We start from the raw sequence: 26,430 nt of genomic DNA, 5'->3' as shown, positions 1-26,430 counted from the left end.
TAACAAAAGGATGTTTAGGACTACACAGAAAATCTGCCATAGATCCTCTTGGATTAAAGAAAAATACTTACAGTCCTGACATAATTTAAGCTAATAATGAACCTGAATATACTGTGAATGCTAACAATGGCAGTAGTTGTAATCCTAAACAAAATTACATAGAGCTAACTACATAACAAAGAAGACAGGCAGACTAATCCAAATTGGGGGGAGGGGTATGTGCTGCAGCGGCCGGGAGCAGTGCAGCGCCACCTCCAAATGGGCTTCAGGTGGTGCAGAAAGGAGAGAAATGTAAAAACCCTCCCACCACCCAAATTACTCAGTAGCCTAAACAGGCTGATGCCAAATTTTTATGTGGGGTATGTCTGCGACCAGAGAGCAGCATTCCTGAGCTCCACCCCAGGAATGCCCCTGGCCTGCTTGGACACCAGCACAGCTTCCCAGGGGTGTCCACTTCCAGATCTGGATGATGCAGAGCTGAGTGGCACCCATATGCTGCCATTTTTGCTCTCCTTGCTGATGTCAGTTCCCTTTACACTTGGGGGGAGGGTGTGAAATGAGCCGGCTCCCACTGACCATTTTGGCTCCCCCATCTGAACTGGGCCACTGGTGCTATGTGTAATAACAGAACTTTTGCTTGTACAGTCTTGTACTTGAACAAAAAGGGCATACATAAAATCAAGAACAGAGAATAGCTGCAATAAAGTATCCGAGTGAGATTACTCACGCTGACATAATCTCACTGGAAGGTTGCAAGCCACACCTTAGTAGATATCATCTTTTAATTCTCTCAAGGTGACCCATACCGAGGGCATAATTCTGCCATTTCACCTTACTGTGGTTTACAGTACCATCCTAAACCACCTATCAATGTGCATGGGTTTAGCCAGGTGTATAGGATTGTACTGTTAATAATTAAAAAATAACCACATGTTTATATTAAGGCCCTTCCTTCACCATCACCAGTAAGAACACAACCATGCCGATAAGAAAAAAAGAACTACAGCTGTACATTTTGCAAAAAGGCTCCTTTGTGAAAAAATATCATTTCAAACGCAGAGGCAAAGGAAAGGAACTCCAATTCTCCAATTTAGAGCTGGTCTAAGTGTCACAATAGTTTATCTGTGGCAACTTTTTATGTCACGGCCATCACGCAGAACAACCTGCCACATATACCGTTTACACAAACCATATTTTTGAATGTACATCCAACATTAACATCAAGATGACTTTACATTGGTGAATATCGGTTTTTACAAACCAACACTACTGAAGAACATAGTAAGGTACATTATCCGAATGGACCTCCATCGGCTACTATAATGCTGTAAACTTTCCATGGTATCATCACGAGATCTATAAGAAAAAAATTGATTCCCCCTCAAAATAATGGTTAAAAACAACACGCATTTGGACATTAAAAAAAACTGATACAACAACAGCTTGCTATGACATAATGTAGCAATTCAGATTTACTTATTACGTTTACTTTTTATTAATGGAACTGTATGTCACCCAGAATTTCTTGACCAGTGAACAGAGACGTGTAAATACTTTTTAGATTTATTCTATACGGGAAGAATGTTAAACGCAGTCATCGCGTCGTCGCCACCTCTTAGTATTTTTTTTCCTGCCATTCTTAGCTTTAAAGACTGGCCCTCCGCTGAGGGACTTTGCAATCACCTTCACGCAAGCCCACCTTGCATAAAAGTAAGTCTATTGCGCATGCGCATCCCTCACCTGTCGCTTTCACCATTGGGGCTCAACAGAGATGCTTCTGGCCCCTCTTCAGCCGGATCCACATAAGCGACCGCCATAGTACCCTTCCGCGTATCAGTGCGGCCGCTAGGGGGACCGATTCGCTGCACCAACGCCTCGCGTTTAGACTACAGCCAATCGGCGCTCACTGCAGTATTCGCCCCGCCCGGACTGCCAGTTGGGCGCGCGCGCAGAAGACATCCACGCCCTTTATTCTCGAGCAGCTCAATGGCTAGCGCCCCTCGCCCAGGACGGCTGAAAGAAAGACACAGGAGAAAGCATGCTGGTCACGTGATACTCGAAGAGGCGGCTCTGAAGTAGCTGATTGGTGCGCAAGCGTTCCTTATTTTGAGGGCGGAAAAAAGTGTCCCTGACCTCTCACTGTCTCTGCACCAGAGACGAGAGAAAGGAAGAAAACGGGGGCGGGGCTCTCCTCGGCCCCTCCTCCTTCTCTCGTGGTCTGTGGCGGGACGGCGAAAGACACGCAGCGGAGCGTAGGGGTTGAACCTAAAGGAGGAGCCAGGGAGAGTGGCGCGCCCGGAGCAGTCTCTGCTGCCCCTTCCCTCTCTTTCTTTCATTCGCCTCCCAGCCAGGTGTCCTCTCTTCTGGTGGCGAGCGGGTCGAGAAGGATCGCCACGGAGTGCCCAGAGTTGGTCGAAACGTACAGTCCGGCGGCGCGTCTCTCTGTGGTGGGTGTTGTCGGGCTCGGGGCGTCAAGAGCAGCCTGGCTACTCCTCCCCGTCCGGTGGAAACTTGCTAGGGAGTAAGTCCCGTTGAATTAGTTGCTTCCTTTTGAGTAAATACGAGGGAGGGCTCATGTGCTGCTTGAAAGACTGGCTTTGTAAAGTCCCGTTAGTCTTCCGTGGACTGAAAGTGAACTGTAGCCCATGGGGGAACCCATACTAATCTTTTTAAAAGGTCGTCTTTAAGGTGCCGTAAGACCACGTCGCCAGGATTGAAAGAAGTGTTTTATGGCAGTTTAATGACTCAACTTCTTTTCAGCATGGTCTTCCGTTTAGAGCCCACCTACATCTGGCCTAATCCGCCCTAGACTTTGAAAGGATACCTTGAAATACTATTTTAAAGTGCCCTGTTTGTTGTCTACTGCAGTTAGTGAACACTCCTAACCACCTTGGACTGGCTATATGTAGTTTTGGGTCGCAGGAGTCTGAAAAATCCGGTTTAAAGAAACTCGTGGTCTGATTTGTTCTTCCTTGTAAGTCCTGATCTGTCATGCATCTCCCGATGTCCTCTCTGTTGTCTCCTTGTCTTTTTGAAGCATGCTTCTACATACTTTCCGAGGCACCGTTTGGAGTTTGCTTGTTGTAGACTCAGGTGTATGTTTGTGGCAACTGTGTCGTTGGGAAGCTTTGCTGATTTGTGAAATCTTCTGTAGGTGTAATAAAAAAACAACAACTTGTGAGCCTCAAAGACTTGTTCACACATTAGGATGTCAGGTCTAGTACGCATTGTGGAAAGTAAAGCTATGGTGAGGCAAGGACTGCCACAGAAACTTTTTCATACCTATCTTGTGATTTGAAGGATTACTTTGTAAAATGTTGTTGATACCATGACTTCACTGGCAACCAGGAGTCCTGCTAGTGCGCTGCTCCCACTGCATTGTGAGCTTCAGGCTCCAGGGTCATGCCTTCACCTGAGTGATTTTGACCCCCCCCCTTTGCACTGTTAGAGTGCAATACTAAGCAGAAATGAATAGGTATAGCTATGTTTAGAAGTATACTGTTACAGGAATGTATAGCATGGCAGATGTATTTAAGTTATAACTGTCGTGCTACTCATTAACAATTTTTCTGTTCCAGAAATTTATAGGCTTTCCCCCCCTCAGGTCTGTCATTATGGGACAGTTGTTTTTTCTCACACCTTCGTTTATAAATATATCTATGTTTCTTGATTTAGCAAGACCCAATTTTTCAAGGGTAAACATAATTTAGTAATGCTAGTGGTGGTGTTTCCCATGAGTCATCAGGACACCAGGGGATGCCTGGTTTATTCTCCTGAATACTGACTGATTGGTGAGATGGATGTAGATAGCATAAGTAACTGTCTTCTCTGAGCACTGATTAAATCACCATAAATCTCCACTCACACAATGGAGATTAGTTAACCCCATTGTCTAGCCAGGTACACCTTAAGGCTAGGGAAAGACATCATCTACCAACTGCCTTCCTGTCCAGGCTTGACACACAAGATGGATCCCAAAACTCTCTGAGAGGCATCCATTTTATGGGGAGTAATATCTTATTCCAATACAAATACAAGTTCCGAGGCAGGAAAGTATGTAGAAGCATGCTTCAAAAAGACAAGGAGACAACAGAGAGGACATCGGGAGATGCATGACAGATCAGGACTTACAAGGAAGAACAAATAAATAAATAAATGCCAGTCTTTGGCCCCTGTGCTTTTGTGACAACCTCTAGCAGGAGGAGCAGTCCCAACAGTTTTCAGTGCTTTTCGTGAAATGACACCTCTTTCCCAACATGCCAGTACTAACCTTTTTGCCATTTTAGCAGTATCTCTGTGCTTTAGAAATGGAGAGTTTTTGTAACTGTATCCTGAGCCAAGATGTTGCACAAGATGAGATAGATGTAGCAGGCCAGTAATTTAAGGCAGTGGTTCCAAGCATTTTTGAGTATGAGATACACCTTTTTCAACATAAAAAATCCTGCATATTTCCCACTGTTGTACTGTTAGTCTTTGTAAGTTGGAAAAAATACATAATTATCAAAATAAAAATGCTTAGTTCATGTGTGGATTTGTAGACACACACATGCACCCCTTGATTCAAGGCATTTCGTGTTACTGTATCTTTTAATTTTCATAGTGTGTATTCCTGGGTCTTGTTTACAGGAGAGCCAGGGCAGAATTCACTTGCATGTTAGTTACTCAGTGGTAATTTCAAAACGTCTAGTTACAGCACTTAAATTTTTTGTTAATTTTTCATATAGTGGTTTGAGTATTGGACAGTTATCAAATCTCTGAAATCTTCCATAAAGGGGAAAAGGTATAGGGAATAATGAGAAGGCTGAATGATTATTGCAAAAACAAATTGTGCTGATGAAATATTTACCAAGCATTATGACAGAGTGAAGTTTGACATTGTTTACTTTGCCTGATAAACCAAAGTTGAACACTGCTGTAGTACTAAAACAATAATTTTACTCAAGAAGGAAAAAGTAATGAAGATGTTTTCTTGTATTTATTTATTATTTATTTAAGTTAATATACCGCCCCATCCCCGAAGGGCTCTCTGTGTTAAATTTCCTGTTCTAGTTTATCTTCAGTTTGGATTGAGACATAGATAAATGATACAAAAATTAAGACTACATTTTGATTGCCTCATACGGTTTATATAGAAGGTTCTCAGTTATGTACAGTATTTATCAGCCTCCTGCATCTGCTTCTTGGAAACAAAACCTGATTTGTGAGTGTTCTTGTGAGTGCATGTGGTTGATGAAATTAAGACATGCCTAAAGTTTGTATGGTATTTATGATATCTTAAAGTTCCTGCCTTGGAAATAGACATCATAAAGGTAGGAAGCATAGAAACCCTACAGAAGTTTGAAGAACACAATTTGTAGTCCAATCCTATGCTGAATAAATCAGTGTGTTTAGAGTGCACTACTTCTGCACAGGATTGCACTGTTGGTTTATGTCATGTGCTCAGATGTGATCTGTGATTTTTACCTGCCTGTGTCTTAACCAGCAGGTATTATGCTCTGTTTGTAAATTGGGCGAAGTACATTTGTTCCACATGTGATGGGGTGGTAGTGGGGTTGTTTGCTTGTTTGAATCTCATGCCTAATCAATCTGTGTATTAAATCCATTTAACACCATCAACAATCTTATCTGGTAAAAGAAGAATTTAGAATATGCATATATATTTTATGTGCACATGTAAGAATTGTATATTGTGTGCTGCGTTTGTAAATAGATTGTGTGACTGCATCATATGGGGATGAATATAGGCTCTAGTGGATGAGAACACTTTGCTTAGTGTCCACAGAAACATAATAAATGATGACTATTCAGAAATGTTAATTTGTTAGCCAATTTTTTTTTAAAAACACACCTTTTTATTGCCCTGTTTTATTACTCAAATGAATTCTAATACTTGCAGATATGACTTAATTACTACTTGTGTCCATCATCATATGCTTTTTGATAATTCAAATCCTTTTTATATGAACTCTTCAATGCTGTATCTTCAAACAAAAAATAAGTCCTGTAGAATACTGATACTTCCTAAATTTATGGTAATGAGAAATCTGCATTGCCTATGACAAGTGCATGTGTTTACCCATATCAAGCTTGTAGTCTAGGGCCAAGATGTGAGCAATTCAGTATAAACATGTATTAGATAATACTGAAAACACCCATATCTCAGAGTTGTATGTGCTGTGGTGAATTGCTTGAGTGAATGTCTAATAAAAAGTATGAGCCATTTGGTCTTTGGACATCATGCCTCTATTGCTTTTCGTTTTCATTGAAGGAACTGACCGTAAACTAAACTATGAATAATTCAGTAATTTATTACTTCAACATCATGTAAAAGAAGTAAATTTTGAAGTGTACCAAGTCAATTGGCATTTCCAACATAACCTTCCCATTAAGATGCAGTCCCATTTCCTCATATTTTATCATGTGCATATTCTCTCACACAGGGTTGTTGTGAGGATACAGGGTTGTAGTGGGGAGAAAGACAGAGTAGAAATAAAGTAAATTTAAAAAATGAGAAAAGGAAAGTTCTTTTAAAATGCATAAGAGGCCCAGGCAACCAACAGATATAAACATGGTAAAAAAATATAAACTCAGTTCTTCAGTCTCTGTGATACAAATACAACAGTGCAGCCGGTATACTGGACCATTGAACGACAAAACTGGAACCGAAACGTTTTGACCATTTGCTTGAAGGCCTGTAACGATAGAATTTGACCAGTCTTTCCCAGACACTCTTTCCAGCAGGGAGAGGCATGCTGCTCTGGCAAAAGTCCCAACTTTGTTGAGGGTGCAACCAATAATCTTTTGGAAAGAAGATCACAAACAAGAAGCAGCCCTTGAAAGCAGAAGTTTATTCGCAAGCAGTAGCCCTGAATCACTGGAAAAGGACAAAGATTGGGTTGATTGCTTGATTAATGAGTTTGTTAAAAGTTTTAGGAACAAAAGCTGGAATTGAGTTTTACAGACTCCCTATTACAAATTCCTCTTCCTTACTTAGACTAAGACAAACTGTCCTCTTACCTTTAACAACAAAACCGTCTTTGTAGTTTGTCCTATCATTGCATAGTGCGAATTCTTTTCTCCCTCTTCTTTAAGCTCTTGGAATTTTTCCAGTGGATGGATTCACTTACTAAAATTAGGTGTCTCTGTAATGGTATGGTATGTGACATACAACAGCATGTATTACTCTATTTAACCATTTTTGTCCACCCTAATATATACATCAGTAGAAAGAAAAAACTGAAGGAAAAAGCATTTATTTTTAGCTGTGACTGTACTGTCAATTACCCAAGCTAATGTAGTGAAATATTTGGTGAGGACTTTGAGCTGTAAATCTGGAAGTCTCTAGTTCAACTCACTCACCATCTCAGTCTCTGTCTTTAATCGGCATTATTTTTTGTATTTCAATTTATACCCCGCCCTATCCCCAAAGGGCTCAGGGCAGCTAACAACATAGTTAAACAAGATACATTATAGCAATATTACTAATAAAATACATAAAAACTAAAAATGGAATCAGATTACAAATGGCGACTTAAACACTTCAAACCTAACAATATGCTAATAACAATAACAGCAGCACTATATTAATACTTATCAATATACATCAAACTAGATCCAAACTGTATCAAAATTAAAAACAAATCAATATATTAACAGCAATACATAACAATATTAGCAATCAATCAACATATCAAAATATCAATACATAAACAATATCAATTAGCAATATATCGATACAGTTACAACCATACTTTTCCAATGTATCAGTATATTAACTCCATAACATTAACGGTAAACCTAAAACCTTAACAATAAAACTAAGACTACTCCACATTAAACTATAAGTGCTTCAAGAAAGACAACCTAATACCGTAGTACTACCTAGTTACTCCAAAGAAGAGTTGGCTTCACCCATCTAACCTACACTCCTAACAATAAAGGAGGAAGCTAACTACACTCCCTAAACATATGCAAGGGGAAACCTTAACTAACAAAATACAAGGAGAGCTAACTGCTCCTAGTAGCCCACACTCCTAATAACTTAACTACATTGAGCAATGGCAAAAAAGAGTAGTGGTATAAAAGCCCGTAAAGAAAAAGGCCAAAGTTTCCTTTCCCTCGCCCAGTCTACTGGGGGTTTCTGCCACCAACCCCCATTGCTTAGTCCATTGCCGCCGCTTTGTTGGAGGTCACAGTCACAGTCAGTGCAAAGTCTCGATGACATTTCTGGGGTTAATCAGCCCTGATGTACTTTGTACATCCCATAGTTTGCTCAGAACTTACATTCAACATTTTATAAAGCTAAACATGTATTTTAGTCTGGAACTCTGGCTCTCCCTTCTGTGACTGGCATAGAAAACCATTCAAGTCCGACATGTTTCTAGGCAGTGGAATAAGTAGATGCTAATGGCCAGAAATCCTGAGATCATAATTCTGACTTCTTCCCATTATGTGTTAGTCATGTCATGCTTGGAACTTACCAACCATATTCTGCTACCTGGGGATTAAAGATGGGTTCTAGGCCTGGAAAGATTAAATATGCTTAGTTCAAGCAATACTTCCATGTACATGTTGTTTTGACTACAGCATTAACCTTTTGTTTCATTTAAGGTGTAAGTTCTACAGTTAAACAAGATTAAAAATTGCAGTGTTTTTTCATTTGAAAATGTGATTATATCTGTTCTTTTTCTAGATGTGTGTTGCTAATGGGTGTGAGCAAACTAGATGTTTTATACAGACGGCTCCTTCTCACTAAACTTTTCATTCAAGGATGGGGAAGACCAGAAGACCTGAAAAGGTAATGAAAGTCGATGATAACTGCAGTTCATGATAAGCACAAGATATTTTTTAAAATCTGAGTAAGTATATGCTGAAAACTTAAAAGAATTCCTGTTTTTGTTTCTTTTCTTTTTTCCAATATTTTTATTTTATTTTTGTAAGCATAAACAGAACAGAAAATTAAGAGAAATCGGAACCATATTGTAACATTTACAGTTGCATTAAAAGAAAAAGAGAAGAATAAATATATATGTAATATTTTTTGTTTCTTAACAGAATATTTGAATTCAGGAAGATTATTGGAAACAGGGAAAAATGCCAGAATCTGGTTTCAAGGGACTATCCAGTGCATGTTAACAAGGTATTTAAAGTTTTCATTCTGAGTTTCTGTCCTGCTCCTTAACAGAGAGTAACCATTAGTTTAAAACAGAGCTTCTCAAATTATCCATTGTGACCCCCAAAATGGGTTGCAGCTATCTTGCAAATAGGTTGTTAGGCTCAGTCTCCTGAGCTGGGAAAGAAAATTTGGTGAGAGGCTGTGGCAGAATGGAAGAGCTTCTGCTTTGCGTGCGGAAGGTCCTAGGTTCAATCCCCAGCATTTCCAGTTAGACGAAAGATCTCTGCCTGAGATCTTGGAGAGCTGCTGTCAGTCAGAGTAGCCAATACTGACCTCGATAGACTGCTGGTGTGATTCAGTATAAGACAACTTCATGTGTGTGATTCTATTGTCCCACTCTGCAGCAGAGCAGCCACGTACTCTCCTTTGCACCAATTACACCATTTATTCATGTGGACTCATGTGGACATCTTGCTCCCAGTCACTAGTGGTGTGAGAAATGATGAGCATTGCTTATATCACCACTTACGATTTTTTCCTACATCACTATCAGCAGCGGGTCCCAAAAAGAGTGAATTTAGAAATGGGTCCTTCTTGAAAAACCAGAAAACGAATGCTTCAAGCAAAGGCTGTTTCTTCTGTTGAGGTTAAAAATATGTGTAGGAAGAAATGGTGGTTGGATGTACTACATTGTCCAACATTAAACACACTGTAAGCAAACAGTTTACTGCCCCATGTGGCTTATTTCTCATACATCTTCCTTTACACCATACTAATCACAATGGGAGGTATATGTTGCTACTCCCAGAAAGTGGTGTAGAAGACTTTACAGAAGAAAATAATTTGCATTGGTCCAGCAGTGCCGACTAACAAGGAGGAATCGGGATAAGTCTGAGTATTATTTTGCCTTCTGTTTTGAAGATTCATGTATGATGCTTAAGGAAAATGAATTTGCTGAGAAGGATATGCTGGTAATATCAGGAGCATTTTGCCTCTAAATGTTACTTTTGCCTTCCTGTACAATGACAGATGAACAGTGCAAGTCTCCTTTTGGTGTGATACTTCAGTAGAATAATTTGTACAAAATATATACTGTTCCTGTAACTCTGTGGCTTAAAGCCAATGTAAAGAATGGAAACGTAATTAATAGAACTATACTTAAAGACATTCTGTAATAGTTTTGCAATTATTTTTGGTGTTTGCATTTGAAGTAAAGCATTATAGGAGGAACTGAAGAACCACTTGTAAGAACCATTTGCAACCCCACCCAAAGAGCTCTGAAAGCCAGGGGTGGTGCTGTGATTGTGCTGTGGCACCGCTTCCTGAGGACTTCCAGGCAGTGTGGGGAATCTGCCAACACAAAGAAAAGCCAATCTGCTTGGAAAGGCATCTTAGTAGAATTATGCCACGCTTTCAACTGTTGTAACTCCAAGGCCCTGGCTGAGGTGTTCCTAGTTCTAAAACCTGAGTGAAAGCTGACTAAAGTCAGCTGCACCCTGGGAATGCCCTGGCCCACCCCTAACCCCTATTCTCGTGTCTACTCAGGTGCCAGCATAACTCTGCTGTATCACCCACTTCCAGTTTTTGCCACCGCAGAACTGTGAGGCAGCCATACACTGTTGTGTTTGCTCTCTCCACTGGCAGGGGTGTGCCTTGTGCTCATGAAGGAGCAGATGCATCGGAATGAGGCCATGCTGCTTCCAGAAGCTGTTTCTTTCCCCCTTTGGATAGGACCATGCATCTTATTTTTGCATTATTCATGTAAAATGTATTCAGGAATCAAATAATTTAACAAACTCAGCCACAGATTTCATGTGGAAATATATGATGATATTTAACTTTTTGATCTACCTTTTTTCTCGAAGAAGGTGAAGTATAAATGCTATAAATAGATGCATCCATTGCAATCTTTAGCAGTGTTTGACAAGCGATGAAAATGCAATGTCGTTTATGTAGGTGGAAGAGCAATCAGATTGTAAGGTCCTTGATGGACACTTTGTTTCCCCCTTGGCTCATTATGTTCCAGATATCATGCCAATGGAAACCATCACAGCAAGGTAAATATGTATCTTCAGTTATTAAAGTAATGATAAAGTGAGATTAGTTGTGTTTGAAACACTGTTGAAAAGGTGATGCAGTGAAGTTTAAGTGAGAGGTTTCCTTTTCATCGGCAGGGATTTGCATAAAATCATATTGAGAACTACTGGTATAACTTTAAGCAATGTGTCAGATCACAGTTTTGTTTGCATTCTTTCCCCATACAAATAAAGCTAGTATTAGCTAATTTCATTTATGCTTTAAAGCAGTGGTTCCCTGCCTGGGGTACACATACTCCTAGGGGCATGCCAGAGTGTTTGGAATATGCAAAAAAATATGTAATGGGTTTGCTAATATACGGGGTACAGTTTTAGGAAAATGGGTTGCCAGCAGATATGTGAGTGAAAAAAGGTTGGGAACCACTGCTTTAAAGGGTACTCAGGAACTTGGACATCATGCTTTAATTGCACAAATGTACCAAATATCCTGAATTAGCACTTGTAAGGAGAAATGTGGCATGTGAATTAGTGCATGATCAGTATACTCTTGAGAATTGCTTCCTACTACCTCTCTTCTTACCTATTTTAAAATGGTTCATGTGTACCTGAAGAATGGGATTCTTCATGTGGAAAAAAATGTATTGTGTCAACTCGTCTAATATTGTTAATGTTAAAGTTTAGCTTAGTGGTATTCTGTAAAGCACCGTGACCATTGCAACAGGGTTGAAACATTAGTTTTAAAGGAATTTTTGACTTTTTTTGGTAGGTTATAACTTTCTTACCTAACTTTGTCTTTGAAGCAGTTGGGAAGGTAATAAGGTCGATGAACAAATGTACCGTATACTGCCCACTAAAGAAAAAGCCTATCCTTGCTGTAATACTGAAACATTGTGTCTTTTATTGTGTGAAAAACATGCAGGTTTTGTTATTGGATGCTGAGATATATAATATTGAAACAAGACCTTTTTTTTCCGTATTCAATAATTTGATATACCGGAGAAGTAGTGTGTATGACCCTTCAGTTTGTAGCTCTCTTCCTCATTAACAACTGAATTCACAGGGCAGTGAGGGGGAGTAAAAAGCATTATTAGAGCACAGACAGCCTGCCCAAAATGCTATGGAAAGCACTTCCTTTCTTTGTACTGACCTTTCAGTTGTGTCTTATATAGGTAGGATTTTTAAATGGCTTCCTTCTCATTGACAGGTTTCAGTTTATAATACCCAAGCAATGGAACAGCAAATACAGACCTGTATGTGTTCATTTAGCAGGCACTGGAGACCATGTAAGCACACTGTGTTTAATGTTATTTTTTAAAATGTGTAGTGTAGATGCAATGTCATTTATCCTAGTGAAACCTCTGCCTTTTTTAGTACTTTTGGAGACGACGCACATTAATGGCCCGTCCAATGATCAAAGAGGCTTGTATGGCTTCGTTGCTACTAGAGAACCCTTATTATATCCTTTTGTTCAAACAAAAATGGACAGTTTATAAACTGCAAATCCATGTCTAGTCAACCTTTAATTTAACTGTTAATATGGTGAAATTCTTGGCTACATGACAGTGGGGCCAAAAAGTGTATGAAACATGGCATTCAGTGCTTCTTGTACAAGCGTGTGAACTAGAAATTGACTGAATTATTCTGGAAAAACGTGGCCTGAAGATACGTGAATATTTTATTGGGGGAATTCAATATCAAGATTGTTGTGTGGTAGAAATTTAAGTCTTAAACCCTTGAGATATTTGCAACCTTAAAGTTGCCCTGTGACCAGCTAGAACAGCTACACCAAAGTAGCACCTGCAACTACTAGGCCTCAATACACTTAGAAGTTGAAGCAGATGTTTCTTTCTAAGATTATTTTCTGGCAGCTGCCTCTCCCCCCTTAACCTGCTGCCAAAATCCTACATGTATTAAAAGCAAAATGGGGTTTTCCTTTAAACTAAGAGGAAATAACTATGCATTGCATGAAACAGCTTTTATGTCAGTCGTCAAAGTGTATTTTAAATTTGGCACTGGAATCTCTGAAACCTTTGAGTCAAGTACATTCTTCTGGAACTAGGCACTTAAGTTTAATAGCTATTACTTAGATTAATGGTACACTGAAAGGCAGTTATATGTCTAATAACCATGTGGGGGCTCCATCTGCTGCTTGGGTGCACATGGAGGAAAGAAAGATTGTGCTCCTCAAAAAGCTATACTGTGGATCATAAGAACTATGAAGAAAAGCCATGTAGGAAGGCAGGGGCTGTAGTAAGGAGAACTTGGCAAGACTGAGCAAAAATCCTGGTTGGATTCCACCCTTTGAATCCATTAAAAAAATTAGTTAACCATTAAGCCTGAGACAAACATGTGTTTTATATTAATTTCTTTGACTCTTATCTATACATGGATGCAGAAAACCGAAGGATCAAATGTAAGTATTATGCATGCATCACTTTTTGTTCATTGTCCTCTCTCCTTTCTGTTTTACACAACACAAATTTCAGTAACCAGATGGTCTGCTTAAAATTGTACAAATTTAAGTCTCTCCTTGGCTGTAATGATAACTTAAAGTTGCACAAAACTTAAAATTGTGTAACACAAAGGGTGACAGATTCTCTCCAGAATATCTTGGTATCACAGTGAAACTGGTTGTTTCCCTAGTCCACTAGAATGGGAGAGTCATTTCATATCATGTTTTGGAGGCACTTAGTGAAGATTCTCACACTTCAGAATATGTTCCAGCCTGCAATGAAATTATTTTTTTTGCCCTTCCTGTCTATTTTGGAGATAGTGATTATCCTTTTAACACTGTTGATTGGTTTTCAGAAGGTGTTAGTGCTCACATTTAAAGCTGTTCATGACCCTGCACTTGAAATATCACTTGTGAAATGTTATTAATGTAAGCCAGGCAGCTAGTGATGTTGTAGAGGCATCTTCAATGTTCCAATTAACTGTGTACTGTTTACACAGATTTGCAACAGGTATATCTTTGGTTGGCAATTGAGAGAGAATATACAAGCAAGTTAGCACACATTGAGCCTTTAGAGTTATAGCTGAAAAGTTTGTAGCTGGCCATCTATGATTTTGTCCAAATTATAGCCAGCTGCTTGATATGGTTCTATAAAGTGAAACTGCCTCTTGCTTCACAGTTCTGCATTCAAGAAAAGGACATAGTGAAAGCATTTTCCTTGTCCAGCCCTTTGGAAGAGGTGGCAGTTTTGCCTAATTCAGGAGGGAAAGAGAATAGTATTGAAGCTCCATCTTAATTTATGACCCTACATCTGCATCTTCCCCTCCCCCCCAGGCAAAGCACTGCTCAAAAATAAAGCTATAGCATAGTGGACTTTGTTACCTTATAAGCATGTTTCAGGTTTATCAGTCAGATCTCAGATGTTGCTGAGCAATAGTTCTGGTGTCAACACAGCAGCTTTTCTAGCTGTTGTGCTATTTGGAAAATCAACTCTGTGATCAGTGCTACTTGAATTGCAAACAACTTGCTGAAAGTTGAAGCAGCAGATTTGAAATCCTGTCCTCATAGTAATCATAGATTTTTCAATTTATCCAGTAATTCATGGACAAAGTCTACAACTGTTCTGCTTCAGAATTTATTTCTGAACTGTCAATGTACCGTATTCTCTTGTCCCTTAATATCGAATGGGGAACATATTAAAAAATATATTTAAAAAATATATTGGCAGTTCTGTCAACTGTTTGAATAATTTCTGTTTGAATAATTTCCAAATCACTGTAGTGACTGAGTTTTAACTCTGCTGTTCTTATTTATGGTATTTAGTGGCTCGATTTGAATGGTTAATATGGGGACTTTGTTTTTTTTCCTGCTGCTTTTACATTGGCTAATACTATTGTTATAATTTTAGATCATTTTTATTGTTAGCTGTCTTAAGAACCAGTTTTCTGTTTGAATGCAATATGTAGAAATTTAAAATCAATCAAGCAATCAATCAGTGAGCTCAGTTTATCCAGGAAATTTTAAATCTGTGTTATCTGTCAGAGTTGCTTCCTCTATTTATTTCATAGTCTTTAAAAATGTGTTTCAAATGAAATGGTTGAGGGTCAAGATGTTGCCTTCCCCCAGATTATGATCTGGGTTAGTTAATGATTTATACTAGATGTTTGTTTCATTGTTTGAATAATAAGTTTGCTTTTCTTTCTTGGGAGAAAAGAAGGTCAAGTCTAAAAAACGTGTCTGATCTGTTTGTGATGGGAGGCGCTCTTGTGCTAGAATCGGCAGCTCTTTTGCACTGGCTTGAGAGAGAAGGCTACGGACCCCTAGGAATGACTGGAATATCAATGGGAGGACATGTAAGAGCTGTTCTCATTTCTATTTCTGACTGTCGGGCAATTCATTATTGTATGTATATGGTAACAAACATCTGAATTAGCTTTATACCATAGGTTGTATTTTTTTAAAGCAGTAGTGTAAATGAGAGGATCAGGCTAAATGTTCCTTTTGTGGAATGAAACTTCCTTGTCCCCAACTGCAGCCTGTTGATCTCCATGAAATGCTGCTGCTGGGAGACAGGAGACCCTGAAGAATAACGTGTCTGCATCAGGAAGGTGAAACCAGTACTCCTCTCTTATCTTCCACAGGTTTAATTCCTGTGATGAGCAAAGCCACCTGTATAAAGCTGAACAGGCTGTTAACTCTAGAAAGTGTAGTTCCATGTTTTTGAAGAGAATGAAAGAGCAGAGGATATAACATATATTTTCATTTACTGAATGTAAGCAAATCACTGTACTGTGCAATGTTCTCTGCCCAGGCAGATGGGATCACTTTTGGATTTTTTAAATCTCAGCTCTCATTGTATCCCTCGCCTGGTACTTCAGGAAACTAGGGCAGCCGCAGTTCTCCACAAACTGTAACCCAGCACTAGTCTTGCTAGGCCGCTGCTATGGATCTTGAACAAACGAACTTTAGGAGGTAGCAGGCCTTTGCTTGACAGCCCATTGCAGAGGCCATGCCTGCAGTTGCATTGCTGAAACCCCTTTTACATTCTGAGTAACTGTTTCACCAAACAGTTACTAGCAATAAAAAAGGATTGATGGATGCGGTGGGTAGAAATAATCACTTATGCTTAAACTATGTTTTCTATAGACAAAACAGTGTAAAAAGCTGAGAGGCTGGACTTTGACCAGGGAAACCCGGGTGGAGAGTCTCAGCACGCCACTAAATACAGTGACTATCCTTGGGTCACACTGTCACCCAACCTAGCCTACTTAAACATGTTGTAAATGGGACAATCCTGTGTTATCCTGAGCTTCTTTGAAGAAGGCAAGGATACAAGCATAATTATGAACAAAAACCATTTAAAAATTTCAGATTTCAAGTGACTTGTATAAAAGTTCTTGTACTTGTTATGAGTGGTACATGAGGAAGGGTGTCCTTTTTCTGATTCTGTGTCCTGCTGTACGTTGAAGTATTTCAGCTGTTTCTCTCATAGGTGAGAAATTACAGCCTTTCCTAAAATTTGAGAGTCCATCACTTTTTGAAGGTCCTAATAAAAAGTGTATTATTTTCTCCTGGTTAACAGATGGCATCACTAGCAGTATCAAACTGGCCGAAACCATTGCCCCTAATTCCTTGTCTATCCTGGTCTACAGCTTCTGGTGTTTTTACTACGGTGAGACAGCTGTAATTAATAATGTACTAGGTATAAAAGTTCAAAGTCAGATTTCACTTTTAAGGTTGTGGTACTGTGTAATAGAAATAGATGTCTGCTCTTGGGATTAGGGCAGAGTTTCTCAAACTCTGGATTTTGGGAGATGGTATATTTCTAAACTTACTCAATTTTCAATTTGGGATACTGGCCATTTTCAAAAATTCTTTACCATACAGCGTAAGAAACACAAGAACAAAGCCCTTGTGGACTTGTGAAGTAGTTGTATGATTCTTTGACCCTGGGCTTCATTTGCTGATATTCTGAGGAAAGCTTTTTTGACAGTTGAGGGAAATACTACAAAATGAAATTTAGCGTAAAGAACATTTATAGAGTAGGTGTTCTCTGTCGTAGCTTGATAATTCTGTTGTGCAAGAACTAACTGCCCTTTAATTGCAGGGTGTGCTGAGCAAAGCAGTGAACTGGAGGGAACTAGAGAAACAGTATTATAGTCAGAGTGTTTATGAAGAAGAAATCATTCAGATGCTTGAATATTGTGGGGTAAATATAATTTTTATTACATATTAACCATGTTCAGTTCATTTAAAAAACTTGTTACTTGCCTATATTTAGACAAATGTAATATGCAGTTATTTTTTCTTTCACGCAGATATTTGTAGATAAACAAAATTATATTTTTCAGATCTTTAGCAAAATGCATCGGCCTTCTGCTCTGCTGAGTTATATTTGACGGAGTACATTAGACAGCCTCTCACTGTCAGAGTTGGCAGGTTGACAGTAGTTTAGCACAAAAGAGCTATTAGTTATAAGTTAGAACTTATAACTTATAGTTATAAGCTATAAGTTAGAACTTGAACCTTGAAATTCAGAAATCTGAATTTGTGGATTCCTGTTGTAAAAAGTATTTGAACCTCTCTGTTATGTGGCTTGCTGACATGAGCTCAGTAATGTTAATTGAACATTCATGATGTTTAGAGATGAAAACTCTTCAGAAAAATGCTATGTAGAATTTTTATCCGATTACTGAATATTATTGGGATGCTGTGTGGTTTCCGGGGTGTCTGGCCGTGTTCTAGCAGCATTCTCTCCTGACGTTTCGGCCACATTTGTGGCTGGCATTTTCGGAGGATCTGAAGCCAGCCACAGATGCATGCAAAACGTCAGGAGAGAATGCTGCTTGAACACGGCCATACATCCCGGAAACCACACAGCACTCCAGTGATTCCAGCCGTGAAAGCCTTCAACAATATACTGAATATTAATTTACCAATCCATTGTAAAGTACTGCCTGTAAACTACAGAGAAATCTAGTGGGTCATTAGTTTGAACAGTTTGATCTCGCTAGAAGGTGGTAGTAGATCCAGATGTTGTGCACTTTTAGGCCACTCTTTGTACAGTGGTGGAATGGCAGTCGGTAGGCTCAGCAAGCAAAGAATCGCAAGAAAGCCCCAGGTGTAGTTCCTGGTGCTTCCCGTTGAAATATTTCTGGAGCAACCCTGGAAAGATTGCTGTCTGAAATCATATGAGGTTGCCTGACTGAGACATGTAATTAGTTCAGCCCTCTCAAAATTGTCTAGTCTGGCAGGTGGTGACTCAATGAGGCCTTAAGATGGAACTGACAGGGATGGAACCTGGAGCCTTCTGCATCCTGTGTACATAGCACTGGACTTTAAAGATACAAAACATCTAAAATCCAGATTAATTAAATAAGGTTTATTAATCCAAAATCCTGGCTATTAACTAAATGGGGTTTATTAATCCAGGCAACACTATGTAATTTGTGTGTGCCTTAGGGCTTCCTTTAGCCTTTTATTATGTGATATTGTATCTAGGAACTTGATGCATGCAAAGCCTGTTCTGTGGCCCCATGAATGGAAAGCTGCTGCCAGTAAGAGTCACCAGCACTCTGCTGTATAGACCAGTGGCAGCTTCTGATGACTTCTAAGGCAGCTTCTGGTGACTTATTGTGGTTTGCATTGGTTTAATTCAAAGAAGGCTGTAGAAAGCAGACAAATAAATTGCAGCTTTATGAGAGTGGTAAACATACTATTGCCAGGCTTTTTAAAAAGTGACATGCTGGTGTCTGTTTAACCTGAGCTAGATCTCTCTGCATAAGAACTGAAACAGAAAGGTTAGTGGGTTAGATTCAGTCAGCTTTTTCATTCAATCTTGCCCAAATCCTGTTCCTTGCTACAGCCCCCAACCCATGTGTATTTTTTGCGTATTCTGATGCTGTGATCACCAGCACAGCATCCTTTTTTCCATCTGCAAGAAAGCTAGTTGGAGGCAACCCAGTACCTTTTTTTTCCTACTGGTCAAATGAATTCACTTACGTTAAAAATAAAATTAATCTTTAGGTCATGTGTGTCTTTTTAAAAACCTGCCGTATTGGTATGTCTTGTTATCATTTGCTATTGCTCGATTGGGTTTGACTTGTCTTGGTTGTCAGTCCTCTCAGCCTCATTCCCTTCTGATCAAGATATGTGAAGGGGAAAGAGTGGAATGTAAGAGGGGGAAATTTTATATAAGAGGCTCAGGAGTATGGAAAGAAGGCTGTACTTATGTGGATACATCTGCCTTCTGTCCACTCTTTAAACAGGGAAACCTCTTGAAAGTACAAGAGGGAGAAACCAATGCATTTTTGTCCCCCTCCTATCTAGCTGGAAAACAATTGCACAAAGTATTGGAAACAATGTGAAAATGATTTTTAAAAAAAGATTTCCACCTTGTACAGCCGGATTTCCTCATCCCCCAACCTGTTTCACATATTCCAGTGAGGAAGAAGAAGAGAAATTATACATACTGGCAGGCTGTTTGTTGGAGAAAACTTGGCATACTCACTAACTCTTATTTCCATGGTTGCTGGCAGTACTAGGTCACTTGGAATTTCTTAAAACTAAAGAGGAATAGAGCAGCTAGGACTCCTGTCCAAAGTGTAGATAGTTCCAACCAGGTGCATAATTAGCACTTCACATATTAGAGAGGTATTTTGATCCTATTTTGTCAATATCTAACAGAAGAGCCTGGCTATTTTTTGTATTTATTTGGAAACATGAATTATATTTTAAGTATTTTGTATTTTAATGTTGTTAAAGGTCAAATAATTCTGTGCTCTTGCTTCTGCTTCATCTATAAGGTGTTTAAAAAGTTAACTGGAGTTGTAGGAGATGGGTGTGGATTAGTTACACCATAAATAAAGCTATTCAACAGACCTCAACTACTATTAATGTTTCTCTTTCCAAGATTTCTCCTTTTACTTTTCAGATGGAGTTAGTATAGTACTATATATGCTAAATGTGCTGTAAATATTCTGCTACTCAATCTAGCTTTAGTGTGGTTTAACATCATCATTTGTAATAGGGAGAAGATACCACAAGGTGAGCTCTCTCAAATTTTCTGTCGTGAAACTTATGAACGTGCTCGTGGAAATCAGATCTGAAATACCTAAGAACTAGCCTTTTCCCAGAGTGGGCAAATGTAAAACTGACAATGTGGTGTTCATTAATGAGCAAGTTTCTCTACTGGCCATTGACCAGGAGATATTTTGAGGTGCAGCTTAGGGAGCTAGGCATGTTTAGTCTGGAGAAGAGAAGGTTAAGGGGTGACATGATAGCCATGTTTAAATATTTGAAGAGATGTTATGTTGAAGATGGAGAAACCAAGTGTAAAGTAATTTTAACAGGTGTTTATGACTTAAAATGACCACCATACCGATGAAACTGGCAAGCATTCCAGAAAAACAGCCATATTGGACCAGAATGAGAGCTAGTCTAGCTCAAGTGCAAAATTATCTTAGCTGGTTGGACTTAACACAGCAACCTGTTTTAGGGCAGCAAGGGACCTGTTATCTTATGACAACACTGAAAACTATTGAAAAGTGCCTCAATTGAATAGGCATCTATTTCTGTTTAGACAGATTCATTCAAGATGGGACAAGACTTTGTTAAAAATTCTCCCAGCAGTGTGGACAGCTTAAGCAACCTGGAACTGAATTCTAGTGTGCTGGACTTGGATACCAGAAGCAAAGTTCCGTCTTCAGAAAGTGGCCGCTGGCTTAGCACTAGCAAAAGTACTCTAAGTGCCTCAGCAGAAGGATTGTTAGTACAAGAGGCACCAAAAATGCAGTGCATAAACCAGACTTTTTCAACCAGCAGCAATAGCCATAAAGACTTTACCTGTGAGCAGCAGCATCTAATAAGTGGGAAAAGTGACACTTTGCAAAGAGAATCTCTAAGATTCATGAAAGGGGTGATGGATGAATGTACCCATGTAGCTAACTTTTCAGGTACACACTAATTTTAATACAGATCTTTATATTTCTTTGATGTTGCTCCTGCTTAATTCATTCATGTGTGATATTACTGCATCTTCTTTTGAACAGTCTTTTTCCATCTGCCTTGCAAAGTAACCCCTCTTGCTAATGATCACACTTCTCGTAATGGATGTGTCTTTATGTGTATCTAGTTTAAGGTGACCAGATGGGACAAGGAGGTGGTCATGCTTGCTGCCTTGCTGCCGCGAAGCCACATCACGCGATTTGCTGACGGAAGCTTGCAGAGGCTGTGAACACACTGTGCGGTGTGTGAGCCCAAGCTAATTGTTAACTCCTGAGCAATGCTTGACAGAGGCCCATACAGTGGGAGCTCGCTTTGTTTGCCACCCCCCCGTCACAGGGCAGCCAACCCGCTGCAGCCCCAAAGCTGGTGTGTTCCTTGCGTCGGTGCGCTAGAAAGAAAGTTTATTATGTTTCTGCTTACGCCGTTTGCCGCTCTGTGACAGAGCTGACAAATGCATGCAGCCCGAAGCCTGTGCGCCCCGCGTCGCGAGGGAGCCGCGACAGGCTCTTGGGTTATTTGCCTCCCGTGACAGAGCCGCAAATGGCGAAATTCTCGAAGCCTGTGCGCCCTGCGTTTGAAGCGCGACCAACGGGAGGTTGCCGCACTGCCTTGCGCCCCCAAGGCAGTGCAGCAGCCTCCCCACAATCGGGACAATTTGTTGAACCCGCGGGACCACAGTGGACTAATTGGTCCAGTTAAAAAGTGCTATGAGCCGGATCCCGCTAAAAGCTGTGAGACGGCTGAAGTCAAGCCTTAATCTAGTTGCGTTCAATGGGCTATATTTTTCATAACCCAATATATCAATTTCTGCTTGGTGAGTACCCACTACATTGTATATAACCCACAAATGTTGATGCTGGAATAAAATTCAAGTCCAGTAGCACCTTAAAAAATTCCCCATGGTATAAGCTGTAAATGACAATGAAAATCCATGTGTATCTGGCAAAGTGGAGGACATCGCACTTGTACACATCCTTGCCAGTAGCATCAGGCCCTCTTTTTGTTTGTGCAGCCACAGAACATGAATATAACAAGCCTGAGGTTTGAGGTACATAAATGGCTTCCACAATGTCATGGATTCAAAAAGATCAATACTGTGCCACAGACATGCAGGTGTTAATGATTAGCTGCCACCAAATGTTTATTACCCCAAATGTTTGTAAGCCATGCGTGGAGAGCACAGAGGGAGATATGCTGAAACCAGAGAAAACAGAGACCATCACATACTAACTTATATCAGAAGCAGTGCAACAGCATCTTTAAACTGCCCCAGTATAACTGGACTGTGAAGAGGTTGTCAATGGGAACCAAAAATCTGTTTTCATGTTCAGAATCTCTCATTTGATTCCTTTTCTGTTTGCCATTCATTTCAATTCTAAAGTAACTCACGTGTGGTGCTGTTTTGGCAGTAAAAAATCCCAAGTCTACATAAAGTAGTAGTTGTTTGTTGAAGAACTAATTTTAAATCCCTACAGAATTAACCAGCATTTCTTTAACTGTGTTGAAAGGACATTTAAAAGTACTTGACCTTCCTTCTCAGTTCCAGTTGATCCAACACTAATCATAGTGGTTCAAGCTAAGGAGGATGCTTATATTCCAAGAACTGGCGTGCGAAGCCTTCAAGAAATATGGCCAGGATGTGAAATCAGATATTTGGAAGGCGGCCATGTAAGTGCATATCTCTTCAAACAAGGATTGTTCAGGTAAGAATTCAGAATGAGCAATGAAGATAAAACAGCTTTTTGTGTTCTTTAATACTCTATTTGTTGGTGGGTGATAAATATCAGTATTTCACTGTAGCAGTGCCTTGCAATCTTTTTTCAATAAATATTAAGTTCACAAGAATGTATAAGTCCCACCAAATCTGACCAATGGTCCAACTTGTTCAGTAACCAGTTCCACATAATGCCCTGGAAAGTGCCCCCAGTAGGGGCACAAAAGTTAGATCATCTCCCTGTTGCATAAATCTCTGTTTCCTGTATGCTTACCCAGTTGGGGTTTTCCAGTTCAAAAAAAATACTGCAAATATCTTTATCTTTTCCTTTTAAAAAAGTTATTCAATCATTTGATCATTTTGGTTGCTCTTTTTCCAATTGTTCTTTCAGTCCAACATACCTCACAGTGGTGATTGTGAGGCAGAGGCAAGGCAAGCGATATCCATTCTCAGTTCCTTGGAAAAGTTCAATAAAAATGAAACTTAATAGATTAGGTAATGCTAATCATAGGTTGTCTTGTAAATCATTCTTTAAAAACTATGGTATGTAGTACACTTGCAAACCATAGTTAGGAAGGAACCTGATAAACATTAATTGTGATTATACATGCCCGGATGGTAACTGTTCGCCACAATTGGAGAGAAATTGCTGTGAAGTAAAGAAAAGAAGATGGAAGAAGCCCCAAGAATGGCTCTTGGTTTGCAGTCCAGCGAGCCAGAACTGTACATCACACAATTGTACCATGTTACTGTACCGCCTTTCCCTCCCTTACTTGATAAAATTCTGTTTACTGTTTCTGTCTGCCTGATGATTAAATGTGCACATCATTGTAGATATATTTGCCAAAGACAGTTGGATCCTACAGACAAGTTCTGTGTGCATTAGACAATCTGTGCTGCAGAGCATGCTTCCTTGTCTGATACAAATTCTGTTTGTACAACGGCCCATTGAAAACCACTGATGTTGCACAAACAGCAGTACTGGCAGAAGAGGAAGCCTGCCTCCCAGCAAAGGCCATCTAGCATGCACAGAACTCATTCATAGGATTCAGGTCTTAGTGTTCTTGCTAATAAAAAAATTATGTGAGATTGACTACTAAACCTCACACACACACACACACCCCCCCCCATCCTATTTCCTTATTTTTGGATGCTTAGCATTGGGCTTTAGCATCCTGGGTGTTCTGCCCTTGAAACATAGCCAACATAATGCCCCTGCACAGCCTTGAATTCCTAACTTGGCACCTGTTAGTATGTTTCAGAAACGCACTTAACACATTTCATAACTGCTGAGTCATAATCATTTATGCATTCTTGGCAGAGATTTGACTGTGGGTTTTGAATTCAATATTTTGTTAGAGATCTGAGTAGAATTTGGACCAAAGTTTTGTACATGATCATTGTGTCTTCATATTTTATTTATCTTCTGTTTTAGACAAGCCATATATGATGCATTTGAGCGCTTTCTTCAGAAATATGCCATATAATCATACTCTGAACTCTTGTTCTGAGTTTTTCTTGTGGATTCTCAAGTTTGGAGAACAAGTTGACTAGAGAGGTGCAATGAGGTCACCAATCGAATGTCCTGTGCAGTCTGATATCCGGTAATAGCAGTGCAAAAATAACATTATCAACCAATGTCAACCTTAAACTTTCATTAGTTAAAACTATTAACATCTTAGCACAATTTGTTAATACCAAGTATGTCTGAAGTGTATAAAATATGATTTTAAAATAGCTAACTTCATTTATACATGTATGTGGAAAAGAGACCAATGCAATATTGACAGATGTTTGTTAAACTTGGGTTTGTGTAACTTACAAAAACTAATTTCTGGTCATAGGTTGTAATGAATTCATAGATGCAAGGTTAACTTAGCTCCCGCATAATAAAAGTTACTAGATTTTCACATACTGGCTCAATATTAGGAAGTTTTTTTCTTTAGGAATATTGTAAAGATAGTTTATTTTTACACTGATTTAAATTTAGCTAATTGGAACTACTCAGAGATCCAGTGCTGCATTTGTGGCTCTTTTGGTTTTAATAGAACGTTTGCCACACTGTCTTGTGCCTCCTAATTGGTTCTTAAAGGAAATATTTGTGTAGGTTCAGCTATCCTCATTCAGAATAGGAGTGCTGTTAATGCCCTCTTTTTATGTGGGGTGGCAGAAGGGAAAAAACCTGTTTTGTTCACTGACATGAACTACTACACCGAAAATGGAAAAAGGGGCCTTCTATAAATATTACATATATGAAATGTTTTAATACACATTAATATCCTTTAAAAACTTTTTAAGGAAACTGTTTGCATAATACTGCACTAGTAAACCTGAGAATTTGGAATTTAGTACTGCATCAGTATCTTCCTACAACTCCAATCACAAGTTAACTTTGAGAACTCTGATGGTAAACATATGGCATGGAATCCATGTGCCACAATATTTAAATTATGTATTACAATAATGAATACTATGTTCAACGTTTTCAAAATATAAATTCTCACAATGAAAAACTAGTACTTGAAAAGGTGCGTTATTATGTTTAGCATCTTTCATTTGTGTTCTCATATAGTAAATTGCTATGGGTGTGTGATGTTCTATAATTGTACATAATGCAGACAGATTGGGTATTAAGACTCTATGTGGAGTCTGATATGGAACAGCTTAATGGAAAGAATCAGTGTCCCAAGTCAAAACTGTCAAATTTTAACACAGCTTATCAGCTCCTCAATAAACTACACTGAAACAGCCACATCAGACTAGCATTCCAAATTTACAAGTACCAACTACTCTTTGGGAAAAGCACAGAGTTTCTAGAGAAACTGAAATCGAGTAAGATCTTAAGTTTTTAATAATTCAATAGATTCATTATATTGATGAGTAATAAGTTTTCAAAATATTATGATCATTCCAACTTAAATAAATATTCAGAAGCCAGAGTTGCTTTTGGTATGTTCCTGCTATTTAGACTTGGCTTCCAAAACGGATTAGTTCAAAAGTGTTTGATGTTCACAGGTGCTTGAAATATGACTGAAAATATATCTGCCAAAAACAGTGTGCTGCCAAACCTGTTTCTCTGGAGGCACAATAAAAAATTATAAGCGTTAGTATCTACTAAATTGTTGACCATAACTATTTATGTGGGAAAAAGACTACTGTGTATTATTAAATGCTGAGTCAATACAAAATGCTTGAAAATTTTAAGAAAATGTCAAACAATTACATGTAAATATGTTGGAGGATATATTTGTTTTCGGTTTCTTTTCTCTTGAAGAACTGGCAGACAATGCAGTCCTATGCAGAGTTACCCCATGTTTAAGCCCATTGATTTCCATTAGCTTAGATTAGGCATCTCTGCATAAAATTGCACTGTAAGAAATCCTTCTTTGGTAACACCAATTTTGTGGGCCTTACTATGCTTGAATGTCTAATATTTTAACCTATCACATTTCTTAAATAATACAAAGAGGTACTAATGGTGTTCTAATGTTAAAGTCATTTTAATTATTTAAATGAGGAAAAGTAGAAAGGAGTTCTATAATTCTGATTTATTATATTCTGTCAATTGCATTTTATATTTTCAATAAAAAGTGTAAAGTAAATCACA

The 26,430-nt window shown here is 39.0% G+C and overlaps 2 protein-coding genes across 7 annotated transcripts in view; one reads left to right on the top strand and one right to left on the bottom strand.

Annotated features, from left to right (window-relative positions):
• The window catches only part of MFSD8 (major facilitator superfamily domain containing 8), a 14,555-nt gene extending 12,534 nt beyond the window's left edge, over positions 1-2,021 (bottom strand). The window contains exons 1-2 of one of the 5 annotated variants that reach the window (XM_048508939.1): positions 1,741-2,021; positions 1,262-1,356 (exon numbers count right to left, since the gene is read on the bottom strand). In XM_048508939.1, coding sequence (XP_048364896.1) covers positions 1,262-1,356; positions 1,741-1,817 — 172 coding nt within the window. In that variant the 5' untranslated portion in view covers positions 1,818-2,021. Of the gene's footprint in view, positions 1-1,235; positions 1,359-1,740 lie in introns of those variants that run through there. The other 4 variants (XM_048508940.1, XM_048508942.1, XM_048508943.1 and 1 more) reach the window with 4 other exon arrangements.
• On the top strand, positions 2,022-26,430 carry ABHD18 (abhydrolase domain containing 18). Of its 2 annotated transcripts, none has more exons than XM_048508945.1 (13): positions 2,022-2,447; positions 8,693-8,797; positions 9,055-9,139; positions 11,072-11,172; positions 12,356-12,434; positions 12,523-12,607; positions 13,537-13,564; positions 15,318-15,456; positions 16,686-16,775; positions 17,211-17,312; positions 20,685-21,057; positions 22,650-22,812; positions 24,259-26,430. In XM_048508945.1, the coding sequence occupies exons 2-13, from the start codon at positions 8,706-8,708 to the stop codon at positions 24,308-24,310; spliced, it is 1,389 nt and encodes a 462-aa protein (XP_048364902.1). In that variant the 5' UTR covers positions 2,022-2,447; positions 8,693-8,705; the 3' UTR covers positions 24,311-26,430. The 2 variants fall into 2 exon arrangements, with proteins under 2 accessions (XP_048364902.1, XP_048364901.1); XM_048508944.1 differs by having other exon boundaries at positions 2,022-2,521.

This window comes from Sphaerodactylus townsendi, linkage group LG10 (genome assembly GCF_021028975.2).
Source record: "Sphaerodactylus townsendi isolate TG3544 linkage group LG10, MPM_Stown_v2.3, whole genome shotgun sequence".
NCBI lineage: Eukaryota > Metazoa > Chordata > Lepidosauria > Squamata > Sphaerodactylidae > Sphaerodactylus > Sphaerodactylus townsendi.
The sequence above is the reverse complement of the archived record's forward strand: the minus strand, read 5'-3'. Positions and strand labels throughout refer to the sequence as shown.